Source organism: Zonotrichia leucophrys, chromosome 20, assembly GCF_028769735.1.
Source record: "Zonotrichia leucophrys gambelii isolate GWCS_2022_RI chromosome 20, RI_Zleu_2.0, whole genome shotgun sequence".
In the NCBI taxonomy this organism is placed as follows: Eukaryota; Metazoa; Chordata; class Aves; order Passeriformes; family Passerellidae; genus Zonotrichia; species Zonotrichia leucophrys.
The window spans coordinates 434,510-451,454 of record NC_088189.1 but is presented as its reverse complement, the minus strand read 5'-3'; the positions used below and the strand labels follow the sequence as shown (position 1 = coordinate 451,454).

The window sequence follows — 16,945 nt, the reverse complement described above, 5'->3', positions numbered from 1 at the left end:
ACAAAGCGCAGGGAGATCCTGGCACCACCTGCCCGGGCAGGACAGGGGACTCCGCACCGAGCCACCACCTGGAGCCCGTCCTGGAGCCTGCCAGGAAAAGAACACAAACAGAGTTATTTTCCTCAGAATAATAACACAGAGAAACAGTGACAAAGCCAAGAACATTGAGATGGTGACAGCAAGAGCCTGGCTTAAATACCCCAAAATAACATCTGCCAGAGCCTGATTTCAAAGCAGCAGCTGTTGCCTGGAATAAAAACACAAAACTTTCCAAACGGTATTAAGAGTGATAATACAAAAAGCAGCTCTTTAATGAAAGCTTTCAGGTGCATAAATACGGCGCTGTGCACACGTGAGAAAGGATTTCTACAATTTTTATAAGGTTAATTATTAGTTTATCTGGCAGGTACTTCCAATAGCTGACCCAGTGACCCATCCTTGGGTCAGCCCCTTGGAGTTGGTCCAGGGGTTTCTTTGCCCCAGCGCTTTTTATGTCTTTGAAGTTCTGCTGAAAAACAAGATTGTTAGAAATTATCTTCTTAAGAATAAGAATAAACAGATTTTAAAGAATGTGTTAGTCAGGGTTAGTTTGTTGTGAGAAAAGTCAGGAAAATTACTAGAAACCAGACAACTAGAGATTAAAAATCTACAAGGCTGCAAATATATGAAAAATATATAGAAAGCTAAAAAATCTTTAGGGATCACAGCCACTGCACTGCAAACACAGAGACTTGGCCATTGTTACTTTTTTCTTCAAAGTAATTTTTTTTAACAATAACACATATTTTTGTGTGAAACTGTCCAATCCCCTCCAAATTTCCCACTTCTTTTACATCTTCCACCATATTCACATAAAAGGAATTTGGCTGCAATTGTTTTCTGCAAACAGCAAGTTTGGAAGGGGATACAAGATCCAAGTGGGATTCTGCTGAGCATCCAAACCTGCAGGGAGAAGTCTTGGAAGAGAGAGGTGAGCCCTGCAAGGGGCACTCCAGGGCCCTTCTCCCAGGCTGCCTTTCACAGGGACTGAGCACGGTCCCACCCTAGCTGTGAGCTCATTTCTTTGGGAAGCAATTTTGGTGCAGAGAGGGGAGGTTTTGCAGGAGGTGGCACTGAGAGGAGGACGCCCATTACTCCCCGTATTGCAGACTTTGGGAATGCTGTTTGAGCGAGTTCTGCTCGGGCTGCAGGGCGGGAGGGGCTGATGGAGGCGCAGGGAGGGTCCCACGCTGGGCCCCTGCACATGGAGCCAAAGCCACCCAGCGTGGCCCCAGCCGCTGCTCTCGGCAGCCTCAGCCGCCGCCTGACAAAGCCACCCTGCTGTTTGTTGCTGTTTGTGTTAATAATGTTTTGGCAATTTTCAAGAGTTGTTGTATTTGAGAGATTTGAAAGGTAAATTGTCAGGAACTCAGTGCACTCCCATGGAGAACTGAAACAATCCAGGAGCACAGCTTTGCCGCTAATTTTCTTCCTTTGTATCTTCATTACTCCTCTCTTTGGTAACTGGGATCTTTAGTAGGTTTGTGGTTTAACTGGATTTTGGAGCAAAACCTAGAGGTGCAGAAGGGGATGGATTGGATTGAGACGTCTCTAAGAGGACCCATCCCTCCCTCTCCTGCCCTGCTGACAAAGTGTGTGGGGGTTTTATTTATTTCCAGCACTATCACCTCTTGCACGTGGCAGCTCTAGTACAGCCAAGTACCCTTCACACCTCCAAAAGCAGGATGCCAGCCAGAATGCCCCGTGTGTCTGCTCTGGCATCCAGCTTGCCCAGAGCCAGTCAAGCCAAGTTGCAGCAGCAGCTCCATGTCTGGCTTACCCAGCCCAGTGAATTCACCCCAGCCCGAGCCCAGCCTGCTCCTGGCAATGCCGAGCTAAGGAGCCCCTTCCTGCACAAACCCAGCCCTGCTCAACAGTCTGATCGAGATGCTCTTGCCCAGAGCATAGCAGAAACCTCTTGTCAAAGACTGGAATCTCATGAGAATCTTTGCAAAGCACGGTAATTCTCTAGGGTGCTGCAGGGAACAGTGTATAAGAGCTTAGTTAAGAAAAATGTTTTCTGTGAGGCGTTTTTACTCTGCATTTTTGCCACCATCTTTTCTGTGGTTGCCCAGCCAGGCCAGCTGAGGTTGGCCAGCATGGCACAGAAGTTCAGGATTCACTACTCCCATATTTTTTTTTGCCTTGTGCTTTCAGTGGCCGCTGCTGAAAGCTACAGTTTAGGAATTTCCAGGTGGAAATACTGCAGGAACAGGTTGTAATTTTCATGTAATTTGCACAATTGCATCTTGCAACCCTTGAATTTAAGCACAGGAAAAGCTGGGACCAGAGCACAGTTGGTGCTCAGTTACAGAGCTGAAGCAAGTTTTTGGTGTGTGCCACGAGCAAGGGTGCCCCAGGCACTGCTGTTCTTTAACCCTGGCTGGGATGGTTTGGTTCCAGCTTGTTTCCACTCACCGCTGATATAATTAAATCATCGCTGCCCAATGGATTTTGGTTTTTTAAGTGTGTTCCTACAATGATCAAAGGATTGTTTCATGTGGTGGGTGAGCAAAAGAAGCTCTCAAGGTCAAATCCAAAACAGCCTAAAGACTCTGGGATTTGGATCTGACCTCCAGCAACAGCAATGAGCCAGGAGAAGATGAGCAGCTCAGGAAGTAGAAAATGAAGCTTTTGAAGCCAATAATGCCCTCTGGCAGTGAACAATCAATTGACAGAGAAACGGGAAAGAGAGAGAGAGTGAAAAGAAGTCAGACCCTTGTGCCTGGCTGCAGGAAAGGCAGGACATTCATAAATAGAAAGCAGCACATTTTCTCCTTCCTCTGCCTTTCCCAGGGGAGAGTGGCCATGGGAACAGCCACGCTCTGAGCCCCAGGGCCAGGGCAGGCAGGACAGAGCAGCCTGACACCACCTGCAGCAGGTTAATTGGCACACATGGCCCCAGTGCCGCTGCCCCGAGGACTCCTGTTTCTTTCCAGGAAATAAAGGCAAACAATTGGCCAAGATGAGCTGCTCTGAGCAGTCTGGCCGCTCAGGACGCCGTGGGAATTGCCAGCTCATTCCTCATTCCATGTAACACATGGAGAGAGAGCCCTCGGCTGCCAGGGATGCTCATTCACGTCCCAGCCAGACTGCAGCCCTGCAAAGGTTATTCCTAGATCCCTTGATAATTCTTATAAACTTCTTTCCCTGGCATGCTGAGTGCTTTTTCCCTTGTTATTTTGCCTTCTTTAAACAGCTCCCGGTTTGGCCTGGGCTTGTTTCCCCCTCAGCAGTGGGTTTCTGCCTGTGCTGGGCTCACCCTGTGCTCGTTTGCAGCCCTGTCCCACAGCAGGTGACTGTCACAGGTGGGAGATGCTGGGTCCTGCGTGCGAGTTCAAGTGAGGTTCAGCTTTGCTGTTCCAGTATCTGCTGCTATGATAAGGAGTCGGTCCAATCAGCTCAAATTAAGGGCTCAGGAGGGCTCAGCCCTTCAGAGAAGTACATTCATGACAAGATTAATTTCTGCCACCCAGTGTACAGTGTGGCACCGTCCTCTATTAACATACATACCCTGAATTAAAAAAAAAAAGTAACTGAGAAATGCAGTAAAATCCAGTGAGGTGTATAATTTCCCTTAATGTTCAATGCTGCTCTTTGCTATTCTCCACTTGGATTAAAATCAGATATACCACCTGGCACTGTTCAGCTGCTGCTTAGAGGAAACCTTTCTCTTTCCCTCCCCTCTCTGCAATAACCCTTCACCAGAAGGTAGCACACCTGCATTTTCCAAACAGTTTCAGGTGACTTTTATTAGGGCGAAGTGCAAAATGTCAGTAAGCCAACCACTAAAAATCAAACAGCCCGACCCCTCCAAGAAACAAAACAAACCCCAGCTCTGCTCCCTATCACAATGGCCAGTGGGGCTTTGTGTTTCTTTCCCTTCTGTAAATGCCCTTTTCAGGGGGATGAGCGCAGGAGTGGTGCTCTGGCAGAGGCAGTGCTGTGGTGCCTGGGCTGTTGGGATGCAGGGATGCAGGAAAGGCTGGCAGAGCTTCTGCTGGGAGAGCCAAGGGCTGCCCAAGCTGGTGTTTGTTTATCCTGGGCTTTGTTGTCCATGGCCAAAGTCAGCAAGCATGGAGTGAATATTCCCAGACTGCCAGAGAACACTTCAAAGAGTTTGAGCATTTTCTGAGCTCAAATTGAATTTTAAAAAACCTCAAAAGCAACACAACAATAAACAAACAAAAAAAAGAAAAAAAAGAAGAAAAGGCACCCCAACAAAGAACTAAGTATACATCTCCACAGTTCTGTTTCATCTTCTGTATTTATAGCAAGAATGCATCAAAACTCTCATAGTGAGGCAAGATCAAACTCTCTTATTGAACTGCTGATGTAGAGCTGCTTTTATGTTCACACAGATTTGCTGTCCACTGGCACTACTTACCACTTGCTATGGCCCCATGCTAATATGAGTGATTTGTTGCCAAGGATTAGTTTTTAGCAGCTTTTGTAAACAGTTTGTATACAGTTGTTGCTATTTATTAAATATGTGACATCCAATCCAGTGTTTGGTGCTTATAAAGGGAAGAACCATCTGTGCTTGAGATTAAAACACTTCAATCACGTTGTGCCAGAGCTGTCAGCGAGGGTTCCGTGCTCTGCTCTAGAGAAAAGCCTTGGGAACCCTGGCTTGGGAAGGTGGACTCCTGCACCCAAGTCCTTTGCCTGACACAAGCTCTGCCTGCCCGACAGGAGGAGGGCTCTGGGCATGGTGGGGAGAAAGAAAAAGGTTTTAGCAGAATAAAGAACTGAGAGCTGGGAAGGTGCTGAGAGCTTGGAGTGATCCTGCCAGTCTGCTTCCCACCACCTGCAGAAGCTCCATAAGTCTCTTTTGGGAAAAAAGAATGTTAATACCCAATTTCTTTGCAGGGCACTGCAAGGGTGGCAGCTGTAATCCCTTGTGTGAGCCCCAGGTTTTGCCATCAGTGCAAGAGGTGCCACCAAGGCTCCTCTTGGATCAGGCCGAGTGTCCAGGCAGGCCCTGCTCGGAGGCTGCACCCCAAGGACAGCCTGTGAGGCAGCAGAAATGCCTCAGCCTGAATTTTATGCCCTTATCCCAGGCATCAGTTCAAAAAAGGAAAATAATGCCCTCTGAAATGCAGTGGAGCAGCCCCAGGAGCTGCAGTAGGAGCCCAGGGGCAGCAGCAGCTGAGGGAGCTGAAGGCAGCCCTTGGGAACAGCCCAGGAACACCTGGACACCTGGAACCTGACACCTGGATACCTGACATCTGACACCTGGACACCTGGAGACCTGACATACATTGAACCTGGTGACACCTGTTGACATCTGACACCTGACACACCGGACTTCTGACATCTGACACTGACACTGGACACTGGACAGACTGACACTGACACCCAGACACCTGGACACCTGACATCTGACACCTGGACACCTGGATATCTGGACAGTGACACCTGGACACCTGACACCTGGACAGATGGACAGCTGGACACCTGGACGCATGGACACGCAGCTGACAGGGCCCTGCTGGTATCAGGCTCATTCAACAGGAGAGGATTTTGCCCCTGCCCTTCTCTCCTCAGGGATTTACTGCTCCTGCAGGCTTCCCTGTCTCTACACAATGCCATTGGTGTGGCTGATGCTGGTAAATGGATTTGCCACTTTTCCTAACACATTTCTGGAAGAAATGTTAAACAGGTCGTTGTTTTTTGCAGGCAAAACATCACTTGAGCTCTGTTCTATTTTCCTCTCTATGTGGCCACTCAGGATGGTATCAATGACTTGGTAAATCTCCCTGCAGCAAGACTAATTATGCATTTTGGTGAGAAAGCAGCAGTGGAACTGGTTTAGTCTTCCAAAAACTCTACACTATAATATGCAGGACTAATGTGCTTCAGATTTGAAAAGAATTAATATCAATTATTCTCATGCATATTCATGAGAGGAAGACTGGTTTAGCAATCAAGCTAATAGTTTTTTGCTTAATTACATTTAGTTGATTTCATGCTATCTTGGCACATTCCTGATTGAATTTAACCATTAAAAAAAACCCTCCCACAACTACTCCTGCGAACAGCAACACTTGGAGCTCAGCATCCCCTGTAAATAGTGTCTGAGGCTGAGCAGACTGCTCTCGTGGTGGGAGTGCAGCACGAGCATTGTCTCTGCCTGGTGCAGGGCAGAATCCCAAAGGATCTTCAAGAGCTGCTCTCAGGCACTCAGCAGTGCTGAGGTGGAAGGCAGGCTTTTTGTTGCTTTATATTTTTGCTTTATTTTTTTGTTTTTTCTGAGTCCAAACCTCTGTCTGCTTAAATGCAAGGCAGTTGGTGGGAAAGGGAGAGGGAAACCTGAGAGGGGCCAGGGGGAGGTTCTGTCCATGCAGGGGTGGGGAGCCAGTGGCAGCTGCAGGAGCTGCAGGGCTGTAGGGGTGCAGGGGCACAGGGCTGCAGGAGCTTGCAGGGCTGTAGGGCTGCAGGGGCACAGGCTGCAGTGGCAGGGGCACAGGGCTGCAGTGGCACAGGGGCACAGGGCTGCAGGGGCACAGGGGCACAGGGCACAGGGGCACAGGGCTGCAGGGGCACAGGGGCACAGGGCTGCAGGGGCACAGGGGCACAGGGGCACAGGGCTGCAGTGGCACAGGGGCACAGGGCTGCAGTGGCACAGGGCTGCAGGGGCACAGGGCTGCAGGGGCACAGGGCTGCAGGGGCACAGGGCTGCAGGGCACAGTGGCACAGGGCACAGGGCTGCAGGGGCACAGGGCTGCAGTGGCACAGGGGCACAGGGCTGCAGGGGCACAGGGCTGCAGGGGCACAGGGGCACAGGGGCACAGGGCTGCAGGGGCACAGGGCTGCAGGGGCACAGGGCTGCAGAGCGGGCAGGATGCCCTGGCCCTGGGGCAGTCTCCGCCCGGCTCTGTGTGTGCAGCTCTCCCCCAGGGAAGGGCCAGGCTGTGCAGCCCCGCGCTGCCATCCCAGCCTGTCCGGGAGCAGCCTGGTGCACAGAAGAGCACAGGGTGGCAAGGTGAGAGCAGGGGGAGGCAGCAGAGGCAGCTCGAGGGAAGGGCTTGGTCTGGAGTTGGCCCCGGCTGTGCTGGAGGATGCAGCAGGGCCGGGCTGGGCTGACCAGGGCTGGGGGCTGGCATGTCTCCCAGTGGTGCTGCTGGCTGGGGTTGCACCATCCTGGGCACAAGGCAAAGCCAGGAGGAAAACGGGAAACTTCAGCTTCCATGTGCCATTCATTTGTTTTCTTTTTTGACTTCCCCCATGCTTGCAGCAGCAGAAATGGGACAGATGCTTCCCTCTCATCCTCTCCTGAGAGCTGTCACTGTGCTGATGTCTAAAGGCAGTGTGTGTTTTTCAAGTTTGCCTTTTCAGTATATTCATTCATCTATAATTTCCTTCTCCAGCGCACCATTTACATCTGGGCTTTGCTCTGAAAGAAGACTGACACCATTTATCATTTGATGGGGTTTGATAGCTCTCTGACAACTAAGCATGTTCTTAGGAGTATTAAAGAGTTTACAGCCAGCTCTGCCTGAGGGCAGCTCTCTGCCCACCAGCCCTGAGTCAGCAGCTGTAGCTGCAGCTCCCTGGCATTGACATAGGATCAGCACAAGTATCCTCTTTTAACTAAATAGACTTGCTCTCTCAACAGATAAACTTATTACAGCTGTAATTTAAATCAAATAATTAAACATTATTCAATCTTGGCTTTTCCAGGCAAATGTCAAAATTAAGATCTCATATGTTTCCAAAGCAAAACACAAGTGACTTTATCCTGATTATCCTGACAGTTTTATGGAGGTTATGCTGTGCAGTAGTGCTTGCAGAGGAGTGCAGGTTTGCCTTCCTACAGGTCTGTGTGCTCAGGGAGCTGGCTGTGTGCAGGGACGATCAGGGTTGCCACCTGAGCAGGTGTGTGCAGCACTCAGGGACTGGGCTGGTGTGCCAGGGCACTCAGGAGCTCAGTGGTGTGGCCAGGGCAACTCAGGAGCTGATGTGTGCAGGGCACTCAGGAGCTCAGTGTGTGCGTCAGGACTGAGCTGGTGTGCGGGCACTCAGGAGCTCAGTGTGTGCAGGGACACTCAGGAGCTCAGTGTGTGTGCCCAGGGCACTCAGGAGCTCAGTGTGTGTGCTCAGGGCACTCAGGGAACTGGGCTGAGTGTGCAGGGCACTCAGGAGCTCAGTGTGTGTGCCCAGGGAGCTGGGCTGGCTGTGCAGGGCCCCTCCAGAGCTCACAGCTCCTGGGGCAGGGGGCTCCTGGGGCCCTGTGTGGGCAGCGCCTCAAAGGGACATGGAAAGTGCCCGGTCAGGGAAAACTCCTGAGCAGGAACCAGCAGGACTTAAGGGGTTTGGAGATTCAAGGTCTTACATCTTAACATCCTTCCACGTGAAAAAATCGGATTAAAGGTTCTCTGTACTTCCCTTGCAGCCATAGCCCCCACTTTGGCCTCAACTTGCCATGATGCAAGAAGCAGGTGTGACCTTTCATTATGGCTTCGGCATTTTCTCGAAAAGACATCCTGCAAGCCCAGTGGTCAGAATCTTGACATCAGGAGATCAGAAGTGACTGTGTTCTGCAGACTCTTTCAGTTTATGAATATTTAGGCATTTTCTAGTGAAGAGATGTCTCCTAAAACAAGTCCCTGTCAATAAATACCACAGACATGTATAGCTGCTGCGATCAGGAGATGTTATTCCTGTGCAGAATCAAGTAGGGAGGAGACTAAGGAACTCTCCATCTGTTTCTGCACTGTGCAGCACGTGGGATATTGCTGAAAATACACCATGCTCTGTTCCTCAGAGCCTGGGGAGACAGAGGCTGGCACAGGCGTGGCTGGATGGAGCTGGACAGTCTGACTCAAAGTGTATTGCAGCTTGGGAAAGCTGAGGGGCTGCAGGAAAAATCCCTTGGTAAATGGAGCGTATGAATGAAACCTGGTCCTGATGCCAGATTAACTCTGCAGGCCTCGGTGGAGCTAAAAAAGCACATTAGACAAAACCATTATTGAACTTCTTGATTACATAACAATTTCCTCATCGTATTTCCAAGAATATCGAATCTATATTCAAACACCCTCCTACTCTCTCCCACACACCACCCCTTCTCCTTGCTATATCAGCTTCATTACCGAGTATGAAGACAGAAAAAGTATAGGGCATGTTGCCACGAGCAGAGAGATCTCGGATCTGCTTACCCTGAGATTTTAGAGCCATCTATGGGATTGGGACAGCCAGTTCTCATAAATTTTAATGGCCTTGAAAGTCTCCAGCCTTATGCCTTTATCTCTGCTGGGGTTTTTAGCAGTGCAAAGAAAACACCCAAGCCATAAATGTCAGCCAGCCTCGACGCTGGGTCAGTCCCTGCTGCCCCATTCTGTGCAAGCTGCAGGGTGGGCACCCACACCTGCAGGGTGGGCACGCGCCCTGCCCCGGCACAGACAGAGATGGGAACTGCTGAGCAGCCTCCTCCCCTGGCGCAGGGAGGAGCACAGACCCTGCCAGCACAGGAGCAGCCCCAGGGCAGGAGGGATGTCCTGAAAGGGGCCAGGGGCAGGAGGCCAGCCCAGCTTTGGGGGTTTGAGGAGGTGGGGACTAAAGGCTTGCCAGCATGGCCCATCCATCTTGCCTCAGGAAACAGCAGTGGCACAAACTGGCTGCACTTGCTCCCAAATGAGCCTGCTTGTCTCATTTGCATGTGTAATAACCAGCGTGTGCGTACAATCATGCTAATCACTTTGAGGCACCTGCTTTAAATTCATCCAAAACCCTGCCCTGCCTGTTCCTGGGTTATTTAGCTTCCACAAGGGAACCATAGCAGCAATCCAGAGATTCACTCCACCAAAACTTTTGTGAAACAGCCAGTTTAGTGGAGGAGAAATTTTTTTCCTGAAATCCTGCCCATCCTTGCACCACAAGTCAAAATCGGTCCCATTGGCTTTTCTTGTTAAAGAGAAGTGAACCTGTAAGAGTAGAGGGAGGAGGGAAGCCAGGAATGGAATGAAAAGGCTGCCTGTGATGCAGAACATCCCTAGAGGCCTCCCTTCCCTCCAGCTTTCTGTCTCTCATTACTGACAGTGGAAAATACAAGAGCTGCCAAGCTAGAGGTTCAGTACAGCCAAGATGGGAAACCTTATTAGAGAGACAGATGGTGATTTCTATAATCTGAAATCCCAGACTGTAAATACTTTGGGACAGAGCCCTGTGCGACTGAACAGCGCTAAAGCCTGACAGCAGCAGCTGGATCCAGTTTTCTGTGCACAACTGCTCCGTGGGTGGCTTTTAGTGGATGGTAGATGCTACCAGGACAAGGTATCTCTTCTAAACCCTGCTGGAGATACTCCATCTCAATTTTATGTGCTTTCCAATTGAAAAGTGCCTTGAATAACTGAGGACAATCAACTCACACTTAGAAGTTTTTCTTAGCCTGAGAAGATTCCCAAAGATGTGGTTGCAGCAGATGAGTAAGGGGGAAAATCTGTGTCTTGGGAGCACAAGTGACATCTTGCTGCAGCTTGTGGGAGAAATGATAAATGCCTGTCTCTGTTTATTGCCTAGCTTTGTGGCTAAATCTCCTAAACCAAAATCAAATTTTACCCTTAGATCTCCCAGTTAATTTATTTATATTCATCTGGCATTGCCTTGATCTTCAAAGCAGGAAGGTATATCAAAGGAAGCAGAAGGTTTGACACCAATTACTGCTGCTGGATGCCATTCACTGCATAAAGATGGAGTGTTAATATTTACACTGAAAGTGAAGGAGATAAAACCCAACAGGTACACACATCTAAGCCTACAAATAAGCCCTTCTGTGTATAGTGGGCAGAGATAAAGCCAAGCAAAACTAATTGAAATTACCATTGCAAATATCCCAAACACCTTCAGAAATGGTGGGTTGTAAACAAAGAAGTGACAGCAAAACCACCAAAAGAGCCTTCTAGGAAAGCAAATCAGGCTCTCTGCTTCTCAGGGGCAGTGCCTGGTCTCCAGGAGATGGTTTTTGAAACAAGCCACCATGAAGAAGTAATTAACATCTAAATATCGCCACACTCCACCATGAGACACTTAATTTGCATTTTACTCTCTTGAGTTTGAGATGTGTGAGGCCCCAGTGACTGGACCTGCCCTGCCTTGGCTGTCTCAGTGTTGTCCAATTTGGTTTGCTCAGATGCTTGCTCTCTCCTCCAGAAAACTCAAAATGGCTTAGAAAGCTTGGTGAAGTCTTCATGTTTTTCACAACCATCAAGAACTGAATTAGAGATGAGTCATTAAACAAGAGTGTATTATTTGTATGCTTATGTAGTAGACTTGCACACACATCTCTATAATTAGCCATCAGCACCCCAAATTACAGCAGTAACTGTTCATTAAATGGAGGACATCACTCTGATCAAATCATGTATTCACAATTGCATTCCTTCTTGCTTAAATTTCAGAGCTTGTTGTCCAGATGGGCCTTGTTGGGCACCTAATTAGTAGTTAATCAAAAGCTCCTGCTGCTTCACAGCCCTCCTGGCATCCTAGCTGTGCCTTACGAGTTCCTTGACTGCACGGAGATGAAAGCACAGGAGTCGGAGTAGAGGCTTTATCTCCTTTATGCAACTGCCATAACTAAACAGCTTCCAAAATAAACTCAGCTCAGGATGCATTGGTTATCTGACTTGTGTGTGCAGAGCAAAATGGGTCTTGCAACGTGTGAGTGAAAATGCAGCCATGTGTTAACGGCAGCAAGAGACAGCCTCGTGTGTTCTGAGATTAACTCACTGTTTTCTCTTTCCTTTCCAGATTTTGGCAATCATTTCCATCATGTTTATTGTACTATCTACAATTGCCTTGTCCCTTAACACACTTCCTGAGCTACAAGGCGTGGATGAATTTGGGCAGACCACAGATAACCCCCAGCTGGCCCACGTGGAAGCGGTGTGCATTGCCTGGTTTACCATGGAATACCTCCTGCGCTTCCTCTCCTCCCCGAAGAAATGGAAGTTTTTCAAAGGCCCGCTGAACGCTATAGATTTGCTGGCTATCTTACCCTACTATGTTACTATCTTCCTCACAGAATCCAATAAAAGTGTACTTCAGTTCCAAAATGTACGAAGAGTGGTCCAAATATTTCGGATCATGAGGATACTCCGGATTCTAAAACTGGCCCGGCACTCCACGGGTTTGCAGTCCTTGGGGTTTACACTGAGGAGGAGTTACAATGAACTTGGATTACTCATCTTGTTTCTGGCTATGGGCATTATGATCTTCTCCAGTTTAGTGTTTTTTGCAGAAAAGGATGAGGATGATACAAAATTCAAGAGCATCCCAGCTTCTTTCTGGTGGGCAACAATCACCATGACAACAGTAGGCTATGGAGACATTTACCCCAAAACTCTTTTGGGTAAAATAGTGGGAGGACTGTGCTGCATTGCTGGTGTGCTGGTGATAGCTCTTCCCATCCCAATTATTGTCAATAACTTCTCAGAGTTTTACAAAGAGCAGAAGAGGCAGGAGAAAGCCATTAAGCGCAGGGAAGCTCTTGAAAGAGCAAAAAGAAATGGCAGTATTGTTTCCATGAACATGAAGGATGCGTTCGCTCGTAGCATAGAACTCATGGACATTGTGGTTGAAAAGAATGGAGAAAGCATAGCCAAAAAGGATAAAGTTCAGGACAATCATTTATCTCCAAGCAAATGGAAATGGACCAAGAGAACACTCTCTGAAACTAGTTCTAGTAAATCTTTTGAAACTAAGGAACAAGGATCCCCAGAAAAAGCCAGGTCATCTTCAAGTCCCCAACACCTGAACGTCCAACAGCTCGAGGACATGTACAACAAAATGGCAAAGACTCAGTCCCAGCCAAACCTTATCACTAAAGAGCCGAGTCAAGCTGGAAAGCAAAAGGAAGAGCTGGAAATGGAAACCCTTCCAGGCCCGATGGTGCCGCTGCTGGCGACGCGCACGGACGGCATCGTGGACATGAGGAGCATGTCCAGCATCGACAGCTTCATCAGCTGCGCCGCCGAGTTCCCCGACCCCGCGCGCTTCCCGCACAGCCCGCTCACCGCCCTGCCCTGCAAGGGCGCCCCCCAGGAGCAGGGCAGGCCCGAGGGCAGCGCCAGCAGGTACATGGACGTGAACCCCGGCTCCGAAAGCAGCCACCGCTCTGCTTTCTTCATCGACAGTCCCAGAAGCTCCATCAAGGCCAGTAACCCGTTAAAACTAAGATCTCTCAAAGTCAACTTCATGGAAGAGGACACCAGCACATTCGTACCAGCATCAAATGTACTGAGAACGTACCCAGACCCTCTCAAGAGCCGGGGAGCCGCTGCTGCTGCCGCAGACACTTCCTTACTCTCTGACAGGTCTCTCATGAGCCCAGAAACCTCGATCTACACAACTGCGAGCGCGAGAACCCCCCCAAAGTCACCAGAGTCCCAGGCAGCCATAGCTTTCAACTTCCACGATGCTGGTATACACAAATACATCGATGCTGACACCGATGATGAGGGTCAGCTGATGTATGACTCGAGTCCGCCTGGAAATGTGAGTCCCAAGTACAGTGTTGCAAGCAGTGGCTATCTAAAGCAAAAGGACCATGTTTATAGAACAGAGAAGAACCATCTAGAAGCTGCTGCTTTACCCACCTCCCCTAAGCAGATAGGGCAGAACTGCATTTACTCTATGGAAGGTATCACTGGAAGAACCCAGGGCAATCAGGAGACTGTCAGACTAGAAAATCACATTTCCCCAGAAGTCCATGTATTACCAGGCAGCGGAGGACATGCTAACACACATGATCAAAGCATCTGAGTTGGGGTCTGAAAGAACTTACTGAGAATTTAGAGGAATATCTTCACAGTCAACACAAACAAAAGAGCTTCTGCATGGCATGAACTTGGCTGAAACAAGCCACCTGTTTCTAAAAGTCTGGGGGAGGTCCAGTGTGGGTTTGTGAAAATGTCCTTCTCTGAAACAACTTTAAAGACATTGCCCACATCAGTCAAAAAATGATTGCAAATCATGATCACACATTGATCTCCTTTCATGTTGTCCAGTGAAGCCAATGTGACCAAATATCCATCCATTCCCCTTGAACGCTAGAGCTCCTTTTGGAAATATTAACATCTGAGTTGCATTAGTTCCATAAAGGATGCCAAGGCAGCCAGATTTGAACTCTGGAATAAATTGCTGGGGTTGGTATAAAGCTTTCAAAAACACAGTGTTCACTGCTTCAGGGCAGCGGTTCCCCATCTACAGCTTTCTCTGATGGATATTATGTTTAAAGGTAACAGGGAACACTTGCATTATTGGAAAATCCAAGCGAAAAGCATTTGAAACAATTAACGGTCTAGAGAAACCAATTCTTAAAATGCTCTTTGTGTGTTTAACAATCTGATATCCTGTAGGACCCGATGTTTTCTTTTGAAATATTAGCAGGGTGAGTTGCACCACTTGTACCTAATTCCAAACACGCCCTAGGACATAGGGAGACTCGCACTTGCCCTGGGCGAGAAGCCGGTGCCTGCCCCGGGGCCGGCGTGGCCCGGGAGGGCCGGAGGAGCCATGCAGAAGCAGGAGCCCTGCCCGGGGGGAGCCGTGCCCGCCCTGCCCGTGCCAGGCGCGGCCGTGCCCGCCCGGCGCCGCCAGAGGAGCAGCTGGGCCGGAGCTTTCTGCGCCCGAGCAGCGCAGGGAGAGATATGCAAGTGTTACATAAATATGCAAAAAGAGGGATTCGGTAGCGACCCGTGCCAGGCCTGGCTGTGCTCCCTCTTGCCACGAGGTCGGGCAGCAGAGGCTCCTGCGGGGCCGTGGCACGAAGCAGCCGCGAGAGGCAGGAGAATCAGGCCTGACGTTTTAATAACATCCAGTCATTTTTAAATGAAACAAGAAAATAAAGAGGAAAGGAAAAAAAAAAAAAGAGATCTGACCATTTTAAGTGAACAGAACTAGCAGCCACCAGCCTAGGTTTTTAAAATATTATTGTTTCAATAAAGTTATGTCAAATTGTGTAGGAAATAATTTGTCTTTGGTTTTTAATCTCGGGGTGGGGGGGAAAAGCACTTTATGTTGACTTTTTGTTGTCGTTGTTGCAATGCTGGAGTAGGATAGCAGAGCGTAACAATCAAGCACTTTAACCAAGCACTACTTTAATTTGTGCCTCTTGTTGTGACTGTGACTTGTTACAAGCCTGTAGCAAGTCACAACTTGTCCTGTGATAACTGTGATGGTAACCTTTTATGTTGTTCTCTGTTTCTACTGTAAAACTCAGTAGTAAATGGCTCCGTCACCGAGCGTTTCCTGAGCTGGCCTGAGGTCCTGCCGGGGTGTAGCAATCTGCAGGGACCAGCTGAGACACGGCCCGTGGGAGCAGAGGGGCACGCGTGGGAGCCACTCGAGTCCCCTGCAGTTTGTTCCTTCCTATTGTAAAAAACAAGTGTCGGTTAGTCCTGAATGTAGCCGTGTGTCCGTCCCGGCCGTGCAGCCCTGTCTGTAACCCGTAATAGTGAATGCAGCATGTACGGACAAAAGCAATAAGCACATTTCTGTTTCAGGAGCTAGGGCGGGTTGTGAGGATGGCTTTGCCCGGCGTCTCCTTGGCAGGAGCTGTGCCCGGAGCTGTGCCCGGAACTGTGCCCAGAGCTGTGCCCGGAGCTGTGCCCGGAGCTGTGCCCTTTGCCAGGAGCTGTGCCCGGAGCTCTGCTCCACTCAGCCAGCCCGTCCCGGCCGAGGGAGCCGCCCGGGTGTTGCAGCGGGGCAGAAGCCGTGCCGTGCCGTACCGTGCCGTGCCGTGCCGTGCCGTGCCGTGCCGTGCCGTGCCGTGCCGTGCCGTGCCGGGCCGTGCCGTGCCGTACCCGTGCGATGCCGTACCGTGCCGTACCGTGCCGTGCCGTGCCGTACCGTGCCGTGCCGTGCCGTGCCGGGCCGTACGGTGCGGTGCCGTACCGTGCGGTGCCGTGCCGGGCCGTGCCGTGCCGTGCCGGGCCGTGCCGTGCCGTGCCGTGCCGTGCCGTACCGTGCCGTGCCGTACCGTGCCGTGCCGTGCCGGGCCGTACCGTGCGGTGCCGTACCGTGCCGGGCCGTACCGTGCCGTGCCGTACCGTGCCAGGCCGGCCGGCCGTGCCGGCCGGCCGCGCGCCCCCCTTTCCGCAGCCGCTCCGCTCCCGCAGGCGCCGCAGGCACGGCAGGATTTGGCCATAGCAAATACAAGTGTACTTAGAGGAACCGACGTATTGCTGAGATACTGGCTGAGATTGAGTCGAAAAAGCGAAAATAACCTTCCAGCAGATAAGCTTTAAATACTGATTTATTCTGCGGCTTTCTGAGGCCGCAGAGCGGCAACAAAAAATCTTAAAGAGAACAGTTATAATATAATCTCTGTGTTTCAGTGATCAGTCATGTCTGCCATCAGCACAAATGTAAAATGAGGAAAAATCAGGGAATTTTTTTTTTATAAAGTAATAGTGATTTCCAAGTTAAATATTTTTAGAGCTGATGCTTTCATGTGGAAAAAAAAGTCATATTTTACATATCACGAAAGTGAACGTATTTAAATATAGCCATATAGTGTAGTATTTACCACACTCTCATCCAAATTGATGTATTTGGTTGATAGATGGCACTGACAAAAATGTATAAATCAACAATTCTATCATTTTTTATCTGACAGTCAACTGGTGCAACTCTCCTTGTAACCAAAGGCCCTCTGTCTGCCTTGCGTGATCGCTCATGGCACAGACCTTATGTCATCTATTTAGTCCTACCTTTAAAGTAGCATTTTACTGAGTCACTTTTGAAAGTCAAATTCAAAAGTATAATTTAAAAAAATCTTCCTTTTAATTCTAAATAGCCAAAGTCCTATAGATTTCTTATAGAAAGCAAATAATTTAAAATTAAGCATATAATATGCTTGAAGAGCATTTCTTTCTTATTTGTGTACAATGATGTAGCTCTC

The 16,945-nt window shown here is 49.3% G+C and overlaps 1 protein-coding gene across 2 annotated transcripts in view; it reads left to right on the top strand.

Moving 5' to 3' along the window:
• The window catches only part of KCNB1 (potassium voltage-gated channel subfamily B member 1), a 93,294-nt gene extending 77,454 nt beyond the window's left edge, over positions 1–15,840 (top strand). For both annotated transcript variants that reach the window (XM_064729776.1, XM_064729775.1), the window contains exon 3: positions 11,791–15,840. In XM_064729776.1, the coding sequence (XP_064585846.1) occupies positions 11,791–13,803 (2,013 nt within the window). In that variant the 3' untranslated portion in view covers positions 13,804–15,840. The remainder of the gene's footprint in view (positions 1–11,790) is intronic.
• Positions 15,841–16,945: the final 1,105 nt, after the last annotated feature.